The 21,583-nt window shown below is 40.5% G+C and overlaps 1 protein-coding gene across 3 annotated transcripts in view; it reads left to right on the top strand.

The window, feature by feature from the left end:
• Nucleotides 1-21,583, top strand: part of PCDH15 (protocadherin related 15) — a 400,140-nt gene that overhangs the window by 184,971 nt on the left and 193,586 nt on the right. For all 3 annotated transcript variants that reach the window (XM_075717276.1, XM_075717274.1, XM_075717275.1), the window contains exons 10-12: nucleotides 7,872-8,078; nucleotides 19,589-19,723; nucleotides 20,858-21,007. In XM_075717276.1, the coding sequence (XP_075573391.1) occupies nucleotides 7,872-8,078; nucleotides 19,589-19,723; nucleotides 20,858-21,007 (492 nt within the window). The remainder of the gene's footprint in view (nucleotides 1-7,871; nucleotides 8,079-19,588; nucleotides 19,724-20,857; nucleotides 21,008-21,583) is intronic.

Genomic DNA, 21,583 nt, shown 5'->3' with positions numbered 1-21,583 from the left:
GGTATATAGTATCATTATCATTGAATTGGAAGAAATAAAAGACATAGTATTATTTTATACAATTATTTCCAAGCAAGCCGTGATTTTTTTAATGTTATTAAAAAAAAAATCAGTCTAGCCATAGAATAGAAATTCAAAGTTATATTTCTCCATCAAAGCAATTTTTCATCTAATTCTGAATATTTCATGAATGATAACAAAAATAAGTTCAAGTACATTGTTGTGACTTACGCATTTCGCATACTGCGTCATGCAGGGAGAAAGGAATGATTTGATCACATTTTTAAAGAAACACTATCCAGAAGCTAACCTGGTTGGTGTAGGTATAGCAGGCTTAGGCTACAGAAGGACAAGGAGAACAATGTCTAAAATACGTTTTGTTGAATGAAAGTATTAAGTTGCTCAGGGAATTAATAGGGTTGTGGTAGCACAGAGTAAATGACTTTAGGACCTAACTGCAATTTGAAAAACTTTGGTTGTGAAGAAGAGAAGACTGGTGGCACTAATTTCAGCAAACTCTTTGGTCAAGTAGTGCATGAAAAAGTTCCTTTTAATGGACTGATAGGTTGCATGGGTTCCAAGAAAAATTGTTGGGGCTGATATTGGTGTAAACTAGGCTATATTCACCACTGGAATTTATTCTTTTGGTTTTGCACTTTTCTTAGATTTCAGATATTAGTGGCCCACTTGTTTATTAGATGGTGATAACCTACCTTCATTTTTTGGGGTCAGGAGGTCTGTGATAAGTTCTGTTGTTATTTTAGACATTATTTCCAGTGTTTTCATCATTGCAGCAAACAGAACATGTCTATTTTAACTGGATCAGAAAGGCAAGATATGAATTTTAAAAATGGTCAGAAACGTGCTGTTATGTGGGCAGTTGTGTGTGCCAGATTTACCAGCAACTCAAGAAAAACACAGAACCGCAAAGGAATATGGGAATACTTAGTGCTGCCGCTTAGAATATGCTCTTATTCCCTTTTGCCAGTGTGGTGGGTTTTTTTCCTGGATCTGAAGATTGCATGTGGGTACACATGCTAGAGTGGGCATTTTCAGGAGGGAATTTGAGAGACTTTCAGGCCTGATAAAGGTTGCATGCAAAAGGAAGAAGAAAGATTTCTGAACTTGAGTTTCTTGAAGCTTGAGTTTTACACCAAGGAAGGAATGATCCTTGTGAGGAAATGCTTAAAGCAGCAAAGATGAGATCCCAGTCTGCTCCCAGCAGTGTTTCTATGTTTTCTCAAATAGCTATTTAATGTAGCCATCACTTCAGCCAGAAGGATAAATGAAATGCAAGCCTTTGTAAGTCAGTCTGCTATATAATGGTCTTTAGGGGAGATATTTCAAGGTAACCTATCCAAAATTTCATTCCAACAGGATTTCTTGTAAAATTCATTCACTTTTCCCCTCTACCCTACAGAAATCTCACCCCTTCTGATCAATGTCAGTTCTGTCCAAGTGCTAGGTGATAGGCAAATGTTATCTTGTTGTATAGACCAGATGAGAGCTTTTGGAGGAGGAGTGAGCAAATAGCTCATCTTCATCACGGGTGCTGTTGAAATATCTAAAAGGTCTCCGCACTTTCTTCTCGGGTTAGTTGCTGCTACAGGTGCAGACTGTGGGAAATGATGTTAAATAGCTAACAAAGAAATCTGCTTCCAGTGTGAGCCCCTTCGCTCAGACCCCTCCTGCGGTTTACCGGGGGTGGTCCACGCTGGGCAGCCACCTGCAACACCGTTCATCAGCACCATGCTCTTGGCCAAGCCTGTGGATCTGCTGCCTCCGGAGGAAACATCCACCCACCTTTGCTTTCCTGAAGACTCTGAGACCTCCTTGTAGCTCAGTTTGCAGGTGTCATTTCCACTCTCCCACGCTGCGTGTGCATGTAGCCTGTCACCTGAAGGTGACAGGAGAAGAAAAGTTACTTACATCCCAGCTGTTGTTAAGATGTGTTAAGTTCGTGTTTATCCCCATGCACTACTTTCCCCTCAGCTCCACTTGCTCACCCTCCTGTTGGGATTGGAGGGTGGAGAGAAAGAAGCCTGGTTTTCTTTTTTATTGATGCTCAAACTGCCTGTGAGGAGTGGGCGTGAAACGTGCCCATTACTAGTGCTACAACTGCCTGAAATGCACCAGCTGGTGGTGCTTGCATGTATGTACCTTGCAATCTTTATCACAAAACAGTGTGGCATGAAGAAACATAGTTACAGGGAAGTAATGCACCTTTGCTGGACTCACACCAGGCCTGGGTGAGGAATAGAGGTTGCTTTGCCCAGAGGAGCACTTCTCTGCATGTGGAGAAACGTGCTGAAAGGCATTGCATGAAGAAAAGAAAACGGGACATCCTGGAATCCACGCTCTGTTGGTGCTACGCGGCAGCTGAGCAGGGAAACTGAGAGCTAGAGCTTTGGATTTAGCGCCCTGTATTTCACCTACACTCAGCTTTGTACTCCGAAGTCATTCTCGTGAATCTGTCTCATAGCCTTTCCTCTCCTTCCTCCAGCTATGTGGAGTTAAGATGCCTGTGTGAGTACTGAAGTCACAAAGAACAGAAAAGAAAGCCAGCCTATTTCACTGTAGGACTGACAGACAGCAAATGTTATAGTATCTTCACATAACCTTAAGGATGTGAAAGTAAAATTGTGCTGCCTTCCATGCAGCAACCGGGGTTTTTGAGAATCTGTTCATTCAGCAAAGTCTGCTATTGAGCTATAGGCAACAGTTTCCTCTATGCAGCAGTGGTCGGATGTCAGGTATTTGTTGACCCCAGCATTATGGTAGGCGTAGTTGGCAAAGTCTGGCAGAAATCCAATTTAAAGGATCTTCAGCCGAATGTTTTGAATTAAGATAATCTGAATTTGACATACGCCCCCATTACCTTCACCACATGCTGAGCAAGACCTTTCAAAGCGTGATGGGCAGAGCCTGGGAACAGACAGGGTAGTATTTATACAATGCTGATCCTGTCTTTCTAGGTCGGTTTTGAATGTGTGATGGAAGGGATGATGCTGAGATAAGTTTTAGCTGGGTTGGAAGAGGTGGCAACCATCTTCCCAGGAGGTCAAAGCTGTGAATTAACACTGCTCAGAAATAACAGCTGATATGGAGAGGCAGGGACCTGCTGCGTTGCTTAGATAAACTGCACGCTGTTTGGTTTTCATGCATCTTATGACAGATTTTCTGGACTAAGTTTTCCTTAGTATTATACAAGTGTGCAGTGCAAAAGTCGCATTCTGTGAATCCATGGAGGAAGAGGAACCCTGAGTTTAAGCAGGGGTGACTGTCTGCTTTCTACTAGATGTTTCTTTGAGACAAGGCTGTGCTGCTTTGCGCAGTGGGAGATGACATTGTGAACCTGGGGCGTGTGGGGTGGAGAAAGATGGGTGCTTCCAGCCCTGAATAATGCTGATAGCCTGCTAGGTCGTCTTAGCCCGCGGCATTCCTCGGCAGCTGTACCTCCCCAGACTGTCCGGGCATCCCCACTGTGGGTCTGTCCAGCACTCCTGTGCCTTGCCCTCTTCCAGTGGCAATGAGCACAGGGAGCAGAGATGGTGCAACAGGAGCACCAGAGAGTCTTGCCTACGCATCGATGTCCATCTGGAGGTTGTTCCTGTTGTCAAAAGTTACTTTATCTCACCAAATAGATCCCTGCTAGCTCAAGAATATTCCATACTTTTTTTATTTACCTGATGATTCAGGGAGTTTATTGCGTTGCTTTCATTTTTCCTTTCTTTTGGGGAACTGTTTTGTCTAATGCTTTGAATAAGTGACCTTCATGTTGTTTCTGTATAGAACATTTCTTCGAGTTGGTAACCCAGTCAGTTGCCCTTCACTTCTTGTACAATATCTCTGGCGAGACTGGTTTCATGTCATCTCTAGTCATCTTCCGCAAGGATAAAATTATGCGTTGGCCGCTACAAATACAAGCATTCTGCAAACCGCGTGCAAATGCTCAACACTGCACCTAAACTGCTCAAGCAGCAGATTACATACACTTTTTCACAGCAGATTATATAATAAATGTAGCTAAACATCTTTGATTTGAGAATTAACACATTTCGCATTATTTTGTCCTTTTTTTCCCTTAGGCGCACTCACCCACCTAACTAAAGCAGTAGCTGCCCGAGTATAATTCTGTGCTTCTTTCTTTGTGTATCTTGGGGGTAGTGCGAAGGGTCCTGCTGTTCTGCCATAGGCCGTATTCATAACAATGTGGAAGTCTAAAGTCTTCATCACCATGCGTGTCGCTGTGATGAAGGCTTCATTGCACGCTTGTTCTTTTTTGCTCTGATAGTGCCTCCTTGTGACTTTGTATCTTCAACCCGAACCATCTAGCCAGCTTCACTGCAGGCTGCTCTTTTAACTGAAGACCTGTGAAGTCCATTTAAGTTCATATAATACCACGGGGTTTATTTGAAAGATCGCTCACTGTTTTGATGGCAAAGCATCTTCTTTTGGGGACCAGAGCCAGAATGCTTCGTGTCTTAAATATCAGTAGCTTGCTTTCTGAAAGAAATGTAACTGGTCTGTTCTTTGTGCTCCAGAATATGTGTTAGGAAGCAAAGATGCTCAACATGTAGCCAGCAAGCCCAAGCTAGCGTTTAACAGGCCGCTATGAGGAAAAACTGTTTTCACTAACAGCACTGAATGTCTGGAAGAACTTACGTATAAATTCATCTGTTAAAAAAACCAAAAAACCAAAAAAAACCTCACCACCCCAAAAAAACCCCAAGAAAAATGTTAAGGAATAGGGGAATGCAGCAAAAATTGCTAATGTTACAGGTATTGTATATTTTTGGAGAATTATGAAGAGTATGCATCAAAGGTACAAGAACTGCTCCTAGCTGAGCATTGCTTCTGGGAATATGTTTATGTAACATATGAAAACAAATCAATTTCTTGTATTTTATATGAAACTCTTTGTATCAAACAAAAGACAACAGAACTGGCTGTTAGAGAAAATGATTTCTAAAAAAAAAAAAGTTGTTTGAAAGTGAGTATTTGTAACTAGCATCTTACTACTTTCTTTTTTAGTTTTTCATCTGCTTTGTTGGACCCATCATTATGGGTCTTTTCCTTCAGAATGACGCTGTGGCACTGTGGTGATGATGTAGGAAACACCCTGCGTAGATGAATATTTCCTCTTTTAACCTGGGAGGGGGTCTGTGCTCACTTATGCTTTAAAGCAAGGCCAGTATTGCGGCAGTTCAAGCTGTTAAGAAGATTGGGACCCTCTGTTCTTTGCATGTTCCTTTTTTTAGAATCTCCTCGTTGCATTTGCAAGGAACATCAAGGTTTGTTATACAGAAACTTGCAGCAGTTGTGTGTAAGCTTTTTACTGTGAAGAGGCCTATTTTTCTTGAAATGGAACAGAGTATTTAATGATGCTCAGCCAGAGATCTGCTTATAAAAGAATCGGATCAGTATGTATTTGTTGCTCATAGAGCAGAGTTTCTTCTGAGATTTTTTTCATGCTTTCAGTATATTAACTTGGGCAAAACCTCTCTATATCAGTACATTTTTAAAGTTTCATCCTACTGGGTCAGTAGCCAGAGTAATTCCAAGTAATTTTGGTGATGTTAGTTTTTACACACAAAGTTTATTTTCAATCAGTAGAGCATCATCTTCAAAATAAATCTCACTTCTGTAAATTACGTTCAGCGTTTGCGAGTCCCTTATCCAGTCTCCAGTGCTATTGCCAGCTACTGCTATATCGGATTTGAAATATGTCGCTGTTAACTTCCGCAGGACCAGGATTTCCCCAGGGATGTTTGATTGCCACTCTGTTGAATGAAATTCAGTGCAGTTGGAAGGTTTCTAAGTAAATGCTAATAAAACCAATATATGTGATTCTTTTTTAATGACTGGTGTGAAGGCAGACTTTCTAAGCTAATGCAAATCTCTTTAAAATTGGTTGGGATCACCCAGAAGCATCAGTCTCCTTGGGTGGACTGCAGCCTGGCATACTATTTTCCCGTTACATGTTTTATTTGAATATGAATAATTGAAGCTGGCTGGAAAAAAAAAGATATACTTAATACGGTAGTGATGATTTGAGGCAATTATGGGTTTGATCACTGGTAGTATCCTGTATCCCTGGAAGCATGTAAGAACAGCAGTAGATAAGTATGTTGCCTCCTGCACCCTGGTTACTGAAATGTTAATGTGCCAGTGAATTAACTAGCAGAACTCCCAATTTCTTCAAGAGAGTTTTGTCTCATTCACAAAAATTCATCTCCTAGGAAAAGCCTTATTAATTTTAGGTACTAGCGCCTGCTTCTGTAAATCCGCTTGCCACATCTGACCTTATCCTCATGAGTCAGAAAATGGCCACGTGCAAGCAGATAGGTTGGTGGTTGCTTTTAAATCTGCGCCAGTATCACTGGTGCCCATCTCTTGGTCGAGAGTAATGCTGATGTATTTTAAAGCCGAAAATACATTTTTTTCCTAAGAACTGAGTGTTTTGAATGAGTTTCTTATGAATTACTAAAGGTGTCATCGCCTACTTTGAACAAAATAACAATTTTGATGTTTATACTTCTCTTTACTTGAAATGGAAGTTTTTACCACCAACAGCATGTTATTGTTGCTTGGTAAACAAAGCTTTATACAGAATTAATGTTTTGCAGACAAAAAATGTGTCTGAAGAAGAAATTAAAAATAAGTAGCTGATGAGATCAAAATAGCATGTTTCTAGAAGAAAGCTCCTCGGATGTTGGATTTGAAAAATGAGGAATTACCTGGTTTGGACTGGGGGAAAGAGCAGAATAAAAATAAAATCTCGGCAAACTAAAAGTACTCTTAACAACAAGAAGATAGGTACTGTTCTCTCTCTTCTGAAATATTTTTACACCTGAGAAGTTTATCGCACAATACACTTCCTACATCTGCAGAAGGGTAACAGTGTACTACTGTTGCAGTCCCAGGGCCTGTCTGCTTACAGATTTTGGCAATGAAGCCATAGGAATAGGAGACTGTCTTACAGTGCCCTACTATTGCCTTGCTACAGACATGTGCAGGACCATAATTGGAACTGGTTTGCTCTTTATAAATTAAAGAACAAATTACTTGTTTTCTTCTACTTCCCATTTATTTACTTTAATCAGTCATAGGTAGTAAATTAAAAAAAAACCCAGAAAGCAACACTATACGTTTATATTGGATTAGCACACTGGAATGGGCAATTAGTGCTTTTATGTTTAGGAAGTTTGAAATTAAGAGTAAATCAGGTGAAACTGTATCAGTGAGTAAATCTTGGTAGGTGAGGTGTTGCCATTGAATAGTGGGGGTTATTAATTGAAGTAAAGAATTTTGCTTGACATTCAAAAATAGGCAAACCCAAAATTAAAATCCCACTCATCTAACACTAGAAGGTGGATTTGGGGGGGGGGGCGGGGGGGGAGGGGGGAGAGAAAGAGTGCAATAGGCTCTTCCAGTAATCTGTAGCAAGAACCATATGTCCACGTATACTGTCGTCATCTTTTGGTTTTAGCCCTCTTGCTGGTGGTGTGGGTGTTCTGTTGTACAATCAGCACTTTCCAGTTTTCTTTCGTCCTTTGAAGATTTTCCAAAACTCTCAATACTGATAGTTTAAGGAACTATGTTTATGTGTGTACTGTGTCGCTTTGAATTTCATTGTGGCTACTTAAAAGGTTATTGTGACTGAAACTCTGTTTGCTCTTACATCCTAGCTAATTTTTATTTGGTGTTCCTTTTTCTCCTGATGCTAAGTTTCATAAAAGGATGTTCTATACATTGTTACTTGTTTTTATAACTGGATTGTAATTCTTAAATATAAGCCAACACCAGGTAGTAACTGTTTGTAGTTTTACTTGGCTGAGAGCCTTTGACAAATGAGGTATTTTTTTTAGGCTGAACAAGACAACGGCCATCCTCTTCCTGCCTTTGCCAGTCTGCATATTGAAGTCCTTGATGAGAACAATCAGAAGCCTTATTTCACAAGATCTACGTACGAGGGCTTCATCCTCGAATCCTCCCCAGTGGGAACGACCGTCTCTGACAACCAGAATCTGACTTCTCCCCTACAAATTGTAGTGTTGGACAATGATGTGGAGGAGGTATGTTTCTTGTTCTTTTATACTGTCATACTGCTGTTTACATTTTTATTATTTCCAGAGTTCGTTCTTTTTTCGTGTTTTTTGATTGAGACAAAACTGTTTTGAGCAATAAATAGAAAAAATCTTAATGTCATGGTTACAATTTCTTTTTCTTTTCGTTCTGAGTTCAAAGAGATTTGAAAGTGTGTCTGAACTGAAAAACTAATCTGTTTTATTCAGCTCTCCTTAAGATCATGTTCTGTTAGAGATGATGAATGCTTAGTGTGAAGAGGAAAAAAAATCATTTTGTGAGAAGGATGAATCTGCCACACAGTGTGGGGAAATGGGAGGCAGAAGCTCAAAGTGGAAGGAAGTAGTAGTTTGAATAAACCAGGAGGAAGAGGAATAGGAGGGCAGGAGGCTAAAAGTTCAGTCCATTCTTTGCTCTGCACAGATTTTGATACTAGCATTACTCGTAGCAAAACTTGGGCATCTTCAAAAGAGTAGTAACCAAGTAGTAACAATACCACACCTCTAGGGCTAACGTTTTTTCTGTTCTCCCCAAGGCTGTTGCTGTTATGTGTTTTATGATAACATTTCTTTTTCCTGATTGCTGTTGTCTCTCCAGTTATCCCCTTTGTTCTTTTTTTTTTTTTCTGTTCTCCTGTTATCTTCAGATATGTAAGGAAAGCTAAGTTGTAAGCATAGGTTTTTTAGTGATATTTATAGTATATGCCAATACTCTTTAATAAAGTTCTTAACCTGATAGTCTGAAAGCAATCTTTTGTTTTTGAAAGTTTCACTTTTGACATAGGCAAATTAATTATTTTTGAGACACAGGGGAGGCCATTGTCACTGAAAGATGCTCTTGACATCACTATCCGCATTAGAGTGATTGATTGTCCTGAGAGGCTATTTTAAAGCCCAAACTCATGTAGAATATCTCCTTCCCATCCATTAAAATATCTCAGTCAAGTTACGGGCATTCATAAAAATCAGTTGGAAGGCCAGTGGGAACGGCCGTTGGAGACGGCTTTCTTAGGGGCCGGATGAAAGGTATGGAGTAAGTGCATGTGGCAGCCAGCAGCAGGCATTGCTGCTAATTTGTATTACTTGTGAAATACTCTTGTTCAGCACTGCTTTTGTTAAAAGCAAAGCAGTTTTCTTGTTTGATCAAATTAATGGGATCTTGTAGGTTGCTTAATGCAGGAATAAGAAAGGTGTGCAAGCATCAGGTATGTCTTTATATTTACAATGAATTGTCTAATTGTGTTATGTAAAATCTATTCGTGTGTGCCCGAACACAACATAAATCAAATCGTCTGAGTTAGTGTCCACGGTTGCAAGTCACGTTTAAGCTACTAATTTAAGAGATTTTCTTGGAAGGCTGCTTTTAGTTCTGTGATCCTTATGTGTATTGAACAAAAAAATATGGGGATATTTTTAGATGTTTTTAGCCTAAGCAAATTGCCGTCTAATTTGTTTTATCCGCACCTTCATGAAATTACTAGTAAGACCCTTTGGTTCAAATATGCCTTGGTGCATATCTGTTTGTTACAGAAATCTGGAATTTTAGGGTACTATTTATGCCCACCTTGTAACACGCGTGACTGAACATTAACTTTAGGGAGATGGAAAGAGAGGCTGTGATTCACCTGAAGAGTGGAAGACTGAAACCGAGCAAGTCTGTCTGCGAGACTGATAGACTTGCACATTAGATAGGTATGGTCAGAAACGCAGAAGAGGGGTTTGGGCAAGCTGGGGAGCTGGTTGTGAACCATTTCTGCCTGGGTTGCTACACTGCTAGTTTGGGCGATGGACAGCTGAAAATAGTACAAAAATTTCACTGTTAATCCACCATGTGCTGCTGGTGTTTCTCTATCTGCGAGTCCACCAACGTTCCAGGGACTGAGATATTTGCCCTCAAGGCTTCGTAGCTGCAGCGACCTAGGAAAATCCTACTGTGCATACGGAGTCTGCGGTGGTAAAAGAAGTCACACAGCATTGGCTGGTGAGGGAGGGGCTGAAGTCGTTGTGCTTGAAATAATTCAAAACAACTGTTTTAATTAAAGAGAATTCAGTGCCCTAGTTCAGACGCTTAAATTTATGTTGCATTTTTCCGTGCTGGTGGCTTTTTGGGACTCTCTCCTATTTCCTAGTAGATTATATTGTTCCACTAAAGGAGTGACAGAAAGACTTTGGACTTCGTTAACCTCCAGAGGTTTTTGAGGTTGTAATTAATAGTGCTCTGATTAACCTTTGCCTGGCAGTTGCACAACTCTACCCACAAGATGTCAAAGGCAGATTTGATAATACAAGGTTCTTTGTTGTAACTACCTATTAGATCGTATACAAGACTGAAAATGAAGATTACTTTGAACTGTTAAATCCTGAATTTGTGCTGACTCTTTGAATGAATTGTGTAACTGCCAGGTAGTTAGTATAGCACATGATATTTGTATACTCTCAGACTGCAAATATTTAATTTCAGAAACTTCTGCGTGGAAGAGTAATTTGTTCCCTTAATAGAAACTACTTCATGAGGTTTGTAATGTAATCCTGGTATTTATGTTCCCCACCAAAAGTGCTTCCTGTTACTGATTTTGTCAGTGCACGTTCAATACCTCAGGTTTTGAGGGGTGCTCTGGAGTTCGTCACAAGCAGTTTGACCATAGGGCTCCATGTTTTATTGGTGTGCCTTCTCTGTACATCAGCGTGTTCCCGTGAAGTTATCACAATATTTGGATATTGAATAGAGCGGTTCATTAATATACTTGTCTTTGCCTGCACTAGAAATTTCAACACAGGCGCGGCCTAAATATTTGCAGTTTTAGTTGCATCGCTAATAATAAAAAAAATTTGTCCAACCCTGCAGCAGATATTTCAATTGGGAGCACCTACAGGGGTTAAATAATCTGCATCCAAAGACAACGAAAAACAAGTTTTTCATTCTTGAACACAAGCTGCTTTAGGCAGCTGATCAGAAGTTGTTAAATATTTCTGTGTCTCACTACAAATAGACCTGAAATTTCATACCCAGAGGGAACAACCATTCAAGGGCCCAGAAGTATTTCATAGCGAACTTAACACTTGATTTTGTTACATCATGTTTTTATTGGATAATGAATAACAGGAGTTTGGTTAAGCTAGTGAAAATCACATGTTCAGTCACATGACACAAAATGAGACAGAGCGAAGTTTTCCAGTGACATATTTTTGTGTATTACTGAAAAAGTGCAACATTTCAGTGTTGCATAATGAGAAACTGCCAAGGATTTCTAGACTGGGAAATGATGTTGGCATAAAGACTTCATTTTGACACCCCACCCCGTCCCCCTGAAGTGAGGACAAAAGACTGAAGATCGCTGGGATGTAATGCCGTGTGCCGGGGGAGATGGGCTACGGTGGAACCTGGCCAGCGGCCCTCGTGTTCTCATAGAATCATAGAATCGTTTAGGTTGGAAAAGACCTTTAAGATCATCCAGTCCAACCATTAACCTACACTGCCAAGTCCACACTAAACCAATCAAGGGTAGACTAGACTAAACCATGTCCCCAAGTGCCACGTCTGCCTGTTTTTTGAACACTTCCAGGGATGGGGACTCCACCACCTCTCTGGGCAGCCTGTTCCAATGCTTGACTACCCTTTCCGTGAAGAAATTTTTCCTAATTTCCAGCCTAAACCTCCCCTGGCACAGCTTAAGCCCATTTCCTCTCGTCCTATCGCTAACTACTTGGGAGAAGAGCCCAACACCCCCCTCCCTGCCCCCTCCTTTCAGGTAGTTGTAGAGAGCGATCAGGTCTCCCCTCAGCCTCCTCTTCTGCAGACTAAACACCCCAGCTCCCTCAGCCGCTCCTCATAAGGCCTGTCTTCCTCCTTGCTGCTGGGATGGCTCTGTGCCTGCACGGCCACTTCCCTTGGGTGTGGGGGGATAAGGGCCAGCGGCACGGCCGTAAGCACTCATTACCAAGCCTGGGAGATACGGCGGGAGGGAAGGGTTGCTCTGTCTCAGCAACCTGAACTGCTCGGGGAACCTGGTGCCGGATTCCCTGACTGTATCCGTCTTCTCTCTTGCATGTTTTATTGATGCTTAAGGCCAGCCAGGTGTGATCCATTGGATCTGCCAGAGGCGATGCGTCCTCTCTCTTTCCAGAATGCTGTAGACTTATCTTGGCACATAGAGATTTGTCTGCAGCCGCAGAGACGGTGATCAGCCTCGTCCTCGGGTGGAAGTGCTCTGTGCCATTTCCTATTCCTTTGGCACCACCTGGCTCATGCCAGAACAGCTCTTTCCAATTCTATGAAATGATGGAGGTGTGACATGGATGTGAGGGAGGAGAGAATCAGATTTAACTGTCAGTGATTCATGTGGTGCTTATAACCTGTTGTGGGCACGAGACTTCCAGCAGAAGTCCAGCAATTGCATGTAACTCATCCATAAAACAGCCAAACTAACTGAAATGACAGATGCCTTCTTGCTGGGACTAGATGGTAGCTCAGGGTGGGTTAGTAAGCACAGGTAATGCTTATTAACTTCTGCAGATCTTAATGTTCTGATGGCTTCATTGTATCGTAGTAAATTAATGTATTTAGTAAGTAGGGGTTGCTGATGAGAGGTTGACATAGGTCCTCTACGTGCCTGTGCATGTTAGTTTCCAATACTGACACTGGCTAAACATAATGTATTCAGGCTTCTAATTGACAAATCAGTTGAGAATATATTTCATATTAAAATAAGTCCCTGTCCTCAGATAAATGCGTGAGGAAAGAGGTCATCTTAACTATGTATCTTAAGAAAAAAACCAAAACACATTCTAAATTTAAATCTTGTGGGAATTGTAATAGGGTCCCGCTCTAAACCTTCCAAAAATTAATTTATAGATGTGCTATTGCAAACAGACCTTTAACTTGAGCAGCACTGCTGAGTGCTGATATAATTAAGTGCTCTGTTTAAATGGCATAAATTAAATTAAGCCACGCGATTACCTTAAGACCTGAGTAAACCAAAGCTGAGATGAGAAATTTAAACAGTATGATCTGATTGCTGTTTGCATAAGGCTTCCTGAGCCACTTGCTTCCATGGGGGAGTACCAATTTCTTCTACTCATAGAATCATAGAATCGTTTAGGTTGGAAAAGACCTTTAAGATCATCCAGTCCAACCATTAACCTACACTGCCAAGTCCACACTAAACCAATCAAGGGTAGACGAGACTAAACCACGTCCCGAAATACCACGTCTACCCATTTTTTGAACACTTCCAGGGATGGGGACTCCACCACCTCTCTGGGCAGCCTCTTCCAATGCTTGACCACCATTTCTGTAAACAAATTTTTCCTAATTTCCAACCTAAACCTCCCCTGGCGCAGCTTGACCCCATTTGCTCTCGTCCTATCGCTAACTACTTGGGAGAAGAGACCAACACTCACCACACTACTCGCATAGGTAGGGTTGGTGAAAAAGCTACACAGTAACCATTTTACTGCTTTGTATGCCCAACCTTGTCGCATCTCTCTTAAAAACAGACAAACAAACAAAAAAAACCCCAGGATTTAACTTCCAAGTTGAAAGCAGCTAATTGGTGTTCCTGTCCAGTACGTACTAGTCAACTACCAAGGTGTTCACCGATACCACGTGCAGTGTCTTGATGAATAAACTCAGGGTGTGAGGTAATTGCTCATTAGAACACAAAATTGATGTCGTGTTTATAAGGTGTGCCAGTACATGTTGAAAAGTGTTTAAACATGTCCCAGCACGCGTTCAGAAAAGGACCTGTTCAGTAACCCCGATGCTTCTGCAGATGCTTACAGCCCAGTGCAGCATCCCTGGGCAGTGGAGTACGACGTGGGTCAGTTCCTCTCCAGATCCTTTTCTACCAGATCAGTTTCTTGTTTAATGTTTAAAAATTAATGTTTAATGTTTATGAAGTGGAAGTCAAACTAAGTAGACAGTTGCTCAGCATCTGTGTTTCCAGCCAACTTGTGGGAAATCTTAAAGAACGATTATTTTACATAAAGGGGTCTCAGTAGCAACCCAAGAGGACAGAGCAAATAATGGTTAAAATAACTTTTAAATGTAACTACAAATGCAGGTTACGGATTTTCAATGATATATCCAGATAAGGAAAAATAATTGATTTTTTTTTTTTATCCAGGAGTACTGAAGCATTTTAAGTACTGAAGCATTTTTCTCTAATATTTGCCTGATTGCTTATATCTTTCACTGTTATTGTTTGAACTTTGTTTTGCAGCTGGTATTCTCTCAAGAGGAGAGTTGTCATAATACTGCTATCCCTGTACAGCACTTCTGTGACACTCTAATAGTCACATTACAAAATAATAATTCGGGAAATATTCTTCCCAAATGTAACAGCCCATTAATATAATTATTAAAACAAACAAAAGGGAAAGGCAAAGCAAAAAGGCTGCTTCTTTTTCTTTAGGATTTATAAAGATAGGCTTTTTTCCTTTTCTGAATCTTTCCACTTAAGAAGGAAAAATAAAAATCTTAACATCGAATCGCTTCCGTAGCATTGTATTTCTTCCTTTATTTGTGTAGGATGAATATCTAATGCGTTCTGCCTTCTGAAGCTATTCTTTCTCTCTTTGAGTTCCTTGGAGTCCTGAAGGAATTTGTTTTCTGTATATTTGCCCTGTTTTAAACAAATGCTATCGCTAATTAGGGAAGTGCTGGAGATGTTGGCTTTTGTTTCGTGCCCTCTCCCAGGAGTGGCTCACTTGTATGAGGAACAGAAGATGATTTATTTCAAAACTTTTCTGTCAGCTTTTCATTCAGGGAGGGGCATGGCCCTTTGCACCTCTACTTGAAAAAGTCTAACAAGCAATGCAGCGCTTGTTAGTGCCCGACTTTGTAGTCATGCTTGTGCCTCGGCCCTTGCTTTGTGCAGGGGCTGGAGATGTTTTGGTGGTGATGGAAAGAATTCAGAATTAAAGCACTGCTCAGCATCCATCCTGGTTCTCTCATTAGGCTTTTGATATCTTTTCCTCCAAAGTGGAGATGACGTAAATGGTGAAGAGCTTTTTTTAATTATTATTATTTTAAATTGTACAGTTAAATATTATTCAAATGAACTGAACTTTAAAGAAAAAAATTATTAAGGAGAAAAAATATTCATAGGGTGTCCTGGGCAAAGCCTTCTCAGACTGGTTTACCTCCCCTAGTTTTTCAGTTGCTCAGAATTTAGACTCGATTTGTTCTTCTCCTTGGATGCTGTTGATCTAAGCTGTGCTTCAGCTTGTTTTTCCAATATCTAATGGTAATGTTAAAGATGCAGGAAGTTCACTCCAGATGCTCTGTCTACCTTGTCTATTCCATCCAAGCTGTTGTGAACCTGGAGGACCATCTCATCGGGCCCTGCATAACTCATCTCACACAAGTTAGAGAAAAACTACGCGGTCAGTGCCAACACAGTCTGATTGCAAACCCCTTGTCAGTGGGACTGAGAAGCTCACTTGCTTCGCCTCCGCAAGACTGTGAATCCCAGATTTTTTCATTGAAAGACGTGAGTGGAAAAGATTTTCTACTTGCACCCAGAAATGAGGAGGGCAAATGCTGGAAACACCTCTTCAACAAAACAGGTCTTCCATGGGCATTTCAGTGCTGATCGTCCTCCACACAAAGAATGCTGGAAAACCAAGATGTGTCATTAAATTATCTTTGTTATCGCTACAGCTTTTTGGAGACAAGCCTGTGCTAGCAGTCAGGAAGCCTGAAGCAGTTCTGATACTTTTGGAGCTTGTTCTGGCTACCCTGGAGAGTTTAACAGCCAAATATATTCCTTCTAAAAAGTCCTTGGAGATGTTGAAACACATACAGAATATGTGTCATTGTCTGCTCATTCTTGACAATATCATGCCGTTTTGGTTTAATCTTAGTAAATTGTAGGAAACTGCTTTAGGAATTGCTCGTAAGCCCTTGTGGGATGGGAGGAAAGGAGCAGCAGAAATGTAACGTTACCATCCGCGCAGACTTTCAGGAACTTCCCCAGAAATTTTCAAGCAGAACAAATTCAAATGCAGGCTTTGTTTATTAAGAGGGCACTGGAGCACTTTCTGTGTCTCGTTTTGTTGTATTTTTGTATGTGAAAAATGTAACCATTTTTTCCCCAAACGTACTGCTTTTACCATGTCCATCGGTATGGGTTTCTGTTTCCTTACTTGTGTTCATTTTGTATCGTGTGTTTTTCTTTGTAGCTTGCGCCAGGTGCCATTCCCGTAGGTATTGGGTATTATGTATGCCAAATAACTTTTTGTTTTAATTGCATGATTTATTCATTTATTTCCCCCTGTCCTCCTTCATTTTTGTCTGCCCTGTCGGTGTTTGAGACTGGGACTGTCGCTTGGTTTGTGAAGCCTGCAAAGAGCCCTTTAAGCACATTGGACCAGATTCGTTTAGGGCCTAAAGTTGTACTGTGATTGTGTTGTGATTGCTTTATGTTCATTAAAAAATTATATGTCTTTCTAGAAATCTTAAGTATAACAAAAAGTCTTTTTTAATTTAAAAAATACCTACTAGTCAGCCTGAAGTATGTAAACGGTATCAGGTTTGAACTGCATGCTTGAAATGGTCCTTGCAGGCTGCATGTATACTCTTTTGTGTGGATTCTGATAGTTTTCTAATTGAAATTATATGCTAAACAATTTCTGAGAGATAAGCTAGTCGACATGACCCAGTAATGTAGTCAGAAATCACAATGCTTGAGTCCAGGCCCCAAAATAAAATAAGAGTTAAAAAAAATGAAAGCATTGAAGTAGCGTTGGCAACATAGATGGATTGTTGTGCTCTCTCACACTATCTGCCACATAAAATGTTGACGGTTAACTCGAGCAGACTTGCCTTCAGTATAAAATGTGATAAAAATGTAAAAGCGTAACAATGCCAAGATTAAGGAAATAAATTGTTTTGTAGGTCTGATATGCATGGAAGGTAGTGGAAATAGGCATTGATTGCAGTAAAGGCAATTTAACTTGCACATTAGGATAAAATTTCTAATACAAGAATAGCTAAGGAATAGGATAGATTATTTTGGGAGTGTATGGGATCTCCATCATTGGTTTTTCTCAACAACAAAGTAGGAAAAAAATACTGTTTATTAGTGTTTAAAATGGCATGACAACCAAGAACTGTAACAGCTAACCCGGGTTTTTGTAAATTAAATTTTTGACTGACTTTGTAGTGTCTACAAAGTGAGCAATTATTGGCAATTACCTTCTGTAATTTTTCATGGAAAAAAGGAGATTGCCGTTTGTGTTGCTAGCTGTAAAATGAATTTTAATTTTACTGAAAGCTGGCATAGTTGCAGCAAAGCTTTAGGCAATAGGAAACCACTCATTTGGAACGCTTTGATATTTCTTTCACGTAGCTTTCGGCAACTGAAATGGCTTCTCATTTAAATAGTATAATCTTAGCCTTCCAAAATGTGCGCTTTAGAGTATTTTGGATTGCTAAAATAAGTTTCTCTTTCTCCTTCTGTTGTACTAATCTGTCCTCATAGTTGTTCATTATGACACGTAGCACATGTTAGCGTTAGCTCAAGTGTTTATGCTTGCTATACCGTAGGGATTGGTGAACTTTCCAGTGGTCTGTTTTCTTTTTTTAATTATGGAGGAACGACAACAATGACAGGGCAGGAGTTAACCTTCTAGAAGCGTTTTGGATTCGGGTTGAGAAAATGTTCAGAGAAGGACCGTAACGCTACTTTTTGGATAATGTGTTGAATTCAGCTATTTCTGACTGTGTTGTGCATCCTACTCTGTATGGGGCCCATTCTGTAGAATTATGTTGGGAAGTAGCAGGTAAAAAATACTTTTCAAGTTACACCTTGTGCAGCCACTGGATCTTCTGTTATGTTTTATTCATGGGTACTAGTCCTCTGGTTCCTTGTCTCCACGTTATTTGGGGCAGTTCAAAACAGTTTTTATAGGACTCATCTCCCAGCCTTTTGTGTTTTGCGTAATCACATTTGCATTCCTCTTTTGTAACCTCGCCTCATGTAACAGAAATAAACTAAATAACTAATGACCGAGTGTAGCACATTCAGTCAGGTTAAATTAACCAGATTGCATACAAGGACACAGAAATGTTTGTTGGAATACTGTAGGCAATAAAAGGTAATGTAGTTTGTTTTAAGATTTAACCGTAATATAGAGTGACCCTTGCAGTCTAATCAGTTTAATAACTCAATAGCATCTTGAAAGAGGTGGGGAAGGTGTTGAGAGATTTCATCCCAGTCACGATTCACATTTCTGTCATTTCAACAACACAGACATCCCAGAAAAGTGCCTCAATTTGTGGGGCTTTTCAGAACCACCACAGCATACAGAGCTGAAACCCCCTTTTTACCTGCTCTGTGCTGGCAGCCAGCAGGCTGCAGGGTAAGGGCTGAGGGTAGGAAGTCCAGTTTGCAGCTTTGCATCCATCTGGTAAGTTCACACTGGAAGGAACTGGATTGAGGTTCCGGACTTTAATTAATCTGCTCTATTCCTTGTGAATACAGTAATGAGTTCTGGTTCTGTCCGTGGCAGAAACGTTCCTTCCCCTTCCTGTTAGCTGAGATTCTGTTTGCCCCAGAACTAATGTCAGTCTTTATCCCCAGGGAACAATTCATTCTTCTTCCCCATACTCTTCTAATCTGCCAACCATGCTAGGAGAGAGGACGGAAACGGTGGGATGAGTTCCTGAGTGGTTGCTCAGGATATCTCACAAGGCATTGCCCTACCTTGATGATGTGGCATGGTTTTGCGCGCAGCATTAGAGCCGCAGCACCACTCCTGGTGCTCGCCCAGCTGTACCTGGAGCCACCTGGGATCTGTGTTCCCGCAGGCTACCTAGGGGAGGTCATGAGTAACAAATTCACAAAGCCTTGACTTGCTTTTTTTTCTTTCCTCTCTACCTTAAAACACTACTTCCTGTTGAAAAATTATACCACAGTTGATTTACTATGGTTTTCACCTGATCAACTGAGACATTCGTAATTCTGCATCAATATATTTCGATTCTTTTTGAGACATAAAGAGAATCTCTGAACAGCATCTATTTAGCGATACGCTTCAACACATATGATTATCTTTTTTCATTGCATCAACCCAACTGTTTTATTGCTCCATTAATCAAGATAAGTTTTGTTTTTAATATGGTTGAAGACAAATGCTTGAATCTGGTTTCTTATATTGGTGAATTAGATTTGGCTTAAAAATGATTGTTTTAATGAAAAAAAGCATTATTTAAAACTAGCAGATACAGATATTTGTTTACCATTGGGTTTACTTACTCTGTAGGTTAAAGTATATTTTTAATGTTTTTCATCAAGAAGATTCAATTTTTAGATCAGCAGTGTTATTTTTTACTTTTTTTTTTTTACAGTTTTGTAGATTCAGCTAGTCACAGTATTTGTACTTTCTGCTTATTTAGGTTTCAACTAAAACAAGCACTTGCATTGAGTAATTGGAAACTTAATGGTATATATGAATTTATAATAAAATGCTCTTTTTTTTTTTAATATTGTTTAAAGACCAAGGATCCTCAGCTCCATCTCTTTCTGAATGATTACAATACGTTTTTCACTGTGACTCAGAGTGGCATCACCCGCTACCTCACCCTGCTGCAGCCTGTTGACAGAGAAGTCCAGCAGCTTTACACTTTCTCGGTAAGCTAAATGCCCTTGAAGGCACAGCAGGTATTGTTCAGAGCAAGTGTTGAAAAATCATTAGTTATTACATCGTTGTAGATCATTCAAATGGCACAGAAGGAGAAAAACAGTGAAGGATGAGCAGCAGCAATATTGGGGGGGGTGGGGAATTGATAGCTGGGGTAGCGTGCTCTTCCAAAATGCACATGTTTTGGTTTGACAGCCCCATTTTAGATCCCCCGACCAGCACCATCTCCATGGTCCCAGGCTTGTATCCTGCTCCTCACAGCCCTCCCATGACAGTCTGACTCTTCTCTTTTGTACCTGGCCGGGCCTTTGAGGCCACCTCTGCCTTTTCTTTTCTTGGCCCTTGAGCTAGGAGCATGACACCTGTAATGGCCTTTCCACTTTATTTTAGTACAAAACAAAAAAGTAGGCTAACAAACCACAACCAGCAGTATTTATGAAAAGGGGGGGGAAGCTTAAATGGACCTAATACTCCCTCAGGCAGTTCCCAGTCTGTGAGTAAACATCTTAACAGCCCTAAAGCAATTTGCAAACATGCTGTAGGGAAACCCTGTTCCTCTGCAGGACTTCCCAGTCAATGCCTCCGTATTTTCTGCCCGTTTAGCATTTGAAAGGAGAGCTCGGATTTCCTCTATGGAATAAGAAGGCCTCTAGCTCTTTAAGTCCCACCTTCAAATGCTGTCTTTGAGGTTTAACATACGTACAGCAGCTCCTGCCTGTGGCCGTGCCCAGGTGAGACTTGCAGTGCTAGACAGGTTTGTGAGCTGCCCTGCTCCTTGAGGGTGCTCAGTGCAGCTGGGGACAGGCTCTGCCCTCCCAGCCATGGACTGCCGCTCAGATCCAGGCCCCAACCCTGGGAAACAGTTACTCCCTCTCGTTTCTCCTGCTAATCTGACACAGTATGTTTTAAAGGCATTGTTTCATTTTGCTTTTGCCCTGACTTTTGCACACTACAGGCTCAAGCTCAGCTGAAACTTCCTGTAATTCTAAGTGCAGACAAAAATGAAAAATGAAATGCTGCTTTTTAGTTGTCATACTGTATTTTCTCATAGTTGGAATTGTATTAAGAACACACCACTAAAATATGTTCCTGTTCTGCTTTTTTTTTTTTTTTTCATCCTGAAGATGACAGCTTCTGATGGTGTACAGGAGAGTGTCCCAGTGACAGTCAATATCCTGGTGATTGACGCAAATGATAATTCCCCAACCTTCTCCAATATATCGTACAATGTCAAGATTTATACAGATATGAGGCCTGGGGAAGGCATTATAAAGGTAATTTCAGGTCTTTTTATTAGCTTTGTTAACTCACTTTTTGTTAGCAGTAGATGGTCTTGTTAATACAAATTGGAAATGCACTGAAAAGAGCTAGGAATGAAGTTTGTGTATCGCCATCCACTTCATCAGTTACCTGGCTATTAAAAAGTTGCTAATAGTAAATTATAGGCCTGTCTTAGATGTATAGCTGCAGTTCAGCTGTTTCATCTGAAGTTTTACAAAACTTCTTCATCTGAAAAATCTCAAAAGAAAAAAAAAATTCTCTTGTATTAGCGGGATATTGAAATAAAACATTTTGGGAGAACAGGTAAACAGTTCAGTAGAACATAACCAGAAATGTTTTACCATGTCATAAAACCCTTTGGTTTTTACAGGAGCCTAGAGTCGTTTGTTTGTAGAGCAAATGAGCAGCAAAAAATGCATTGAAAACAGGCCCAGAGAGAGAAGCAGTTTTAATTAGAGTTTGCAAGCACTGATTTACGTTTCGGTGCAGACTGGAGGTGAATCCTGGTTGTGCTGAAGTTAATGGAAAAAGGCTTTTTTGGGTGGTAATTCTTCTAAGGTCTCAGCCGT

Source organism: Pelecanus crispus, chromosome 10 (assembly GCF_030463565.1).
Source record: "Pelecanus crispus isolate bPelCri1 chromosome 10, bPelCri1.pri, whole genome shotgun sequence".
In the NCBI taxonomy this organism is placed as follows: Eukaryota; Metazoa; Chordata; class Aves; order Pelecaniformes; family Pelecanidae; genus Pelecanus; species Pelecanus crispus.
This window is presented reverse-complemented; position numbering and strand designations above follow the sequence as displayed.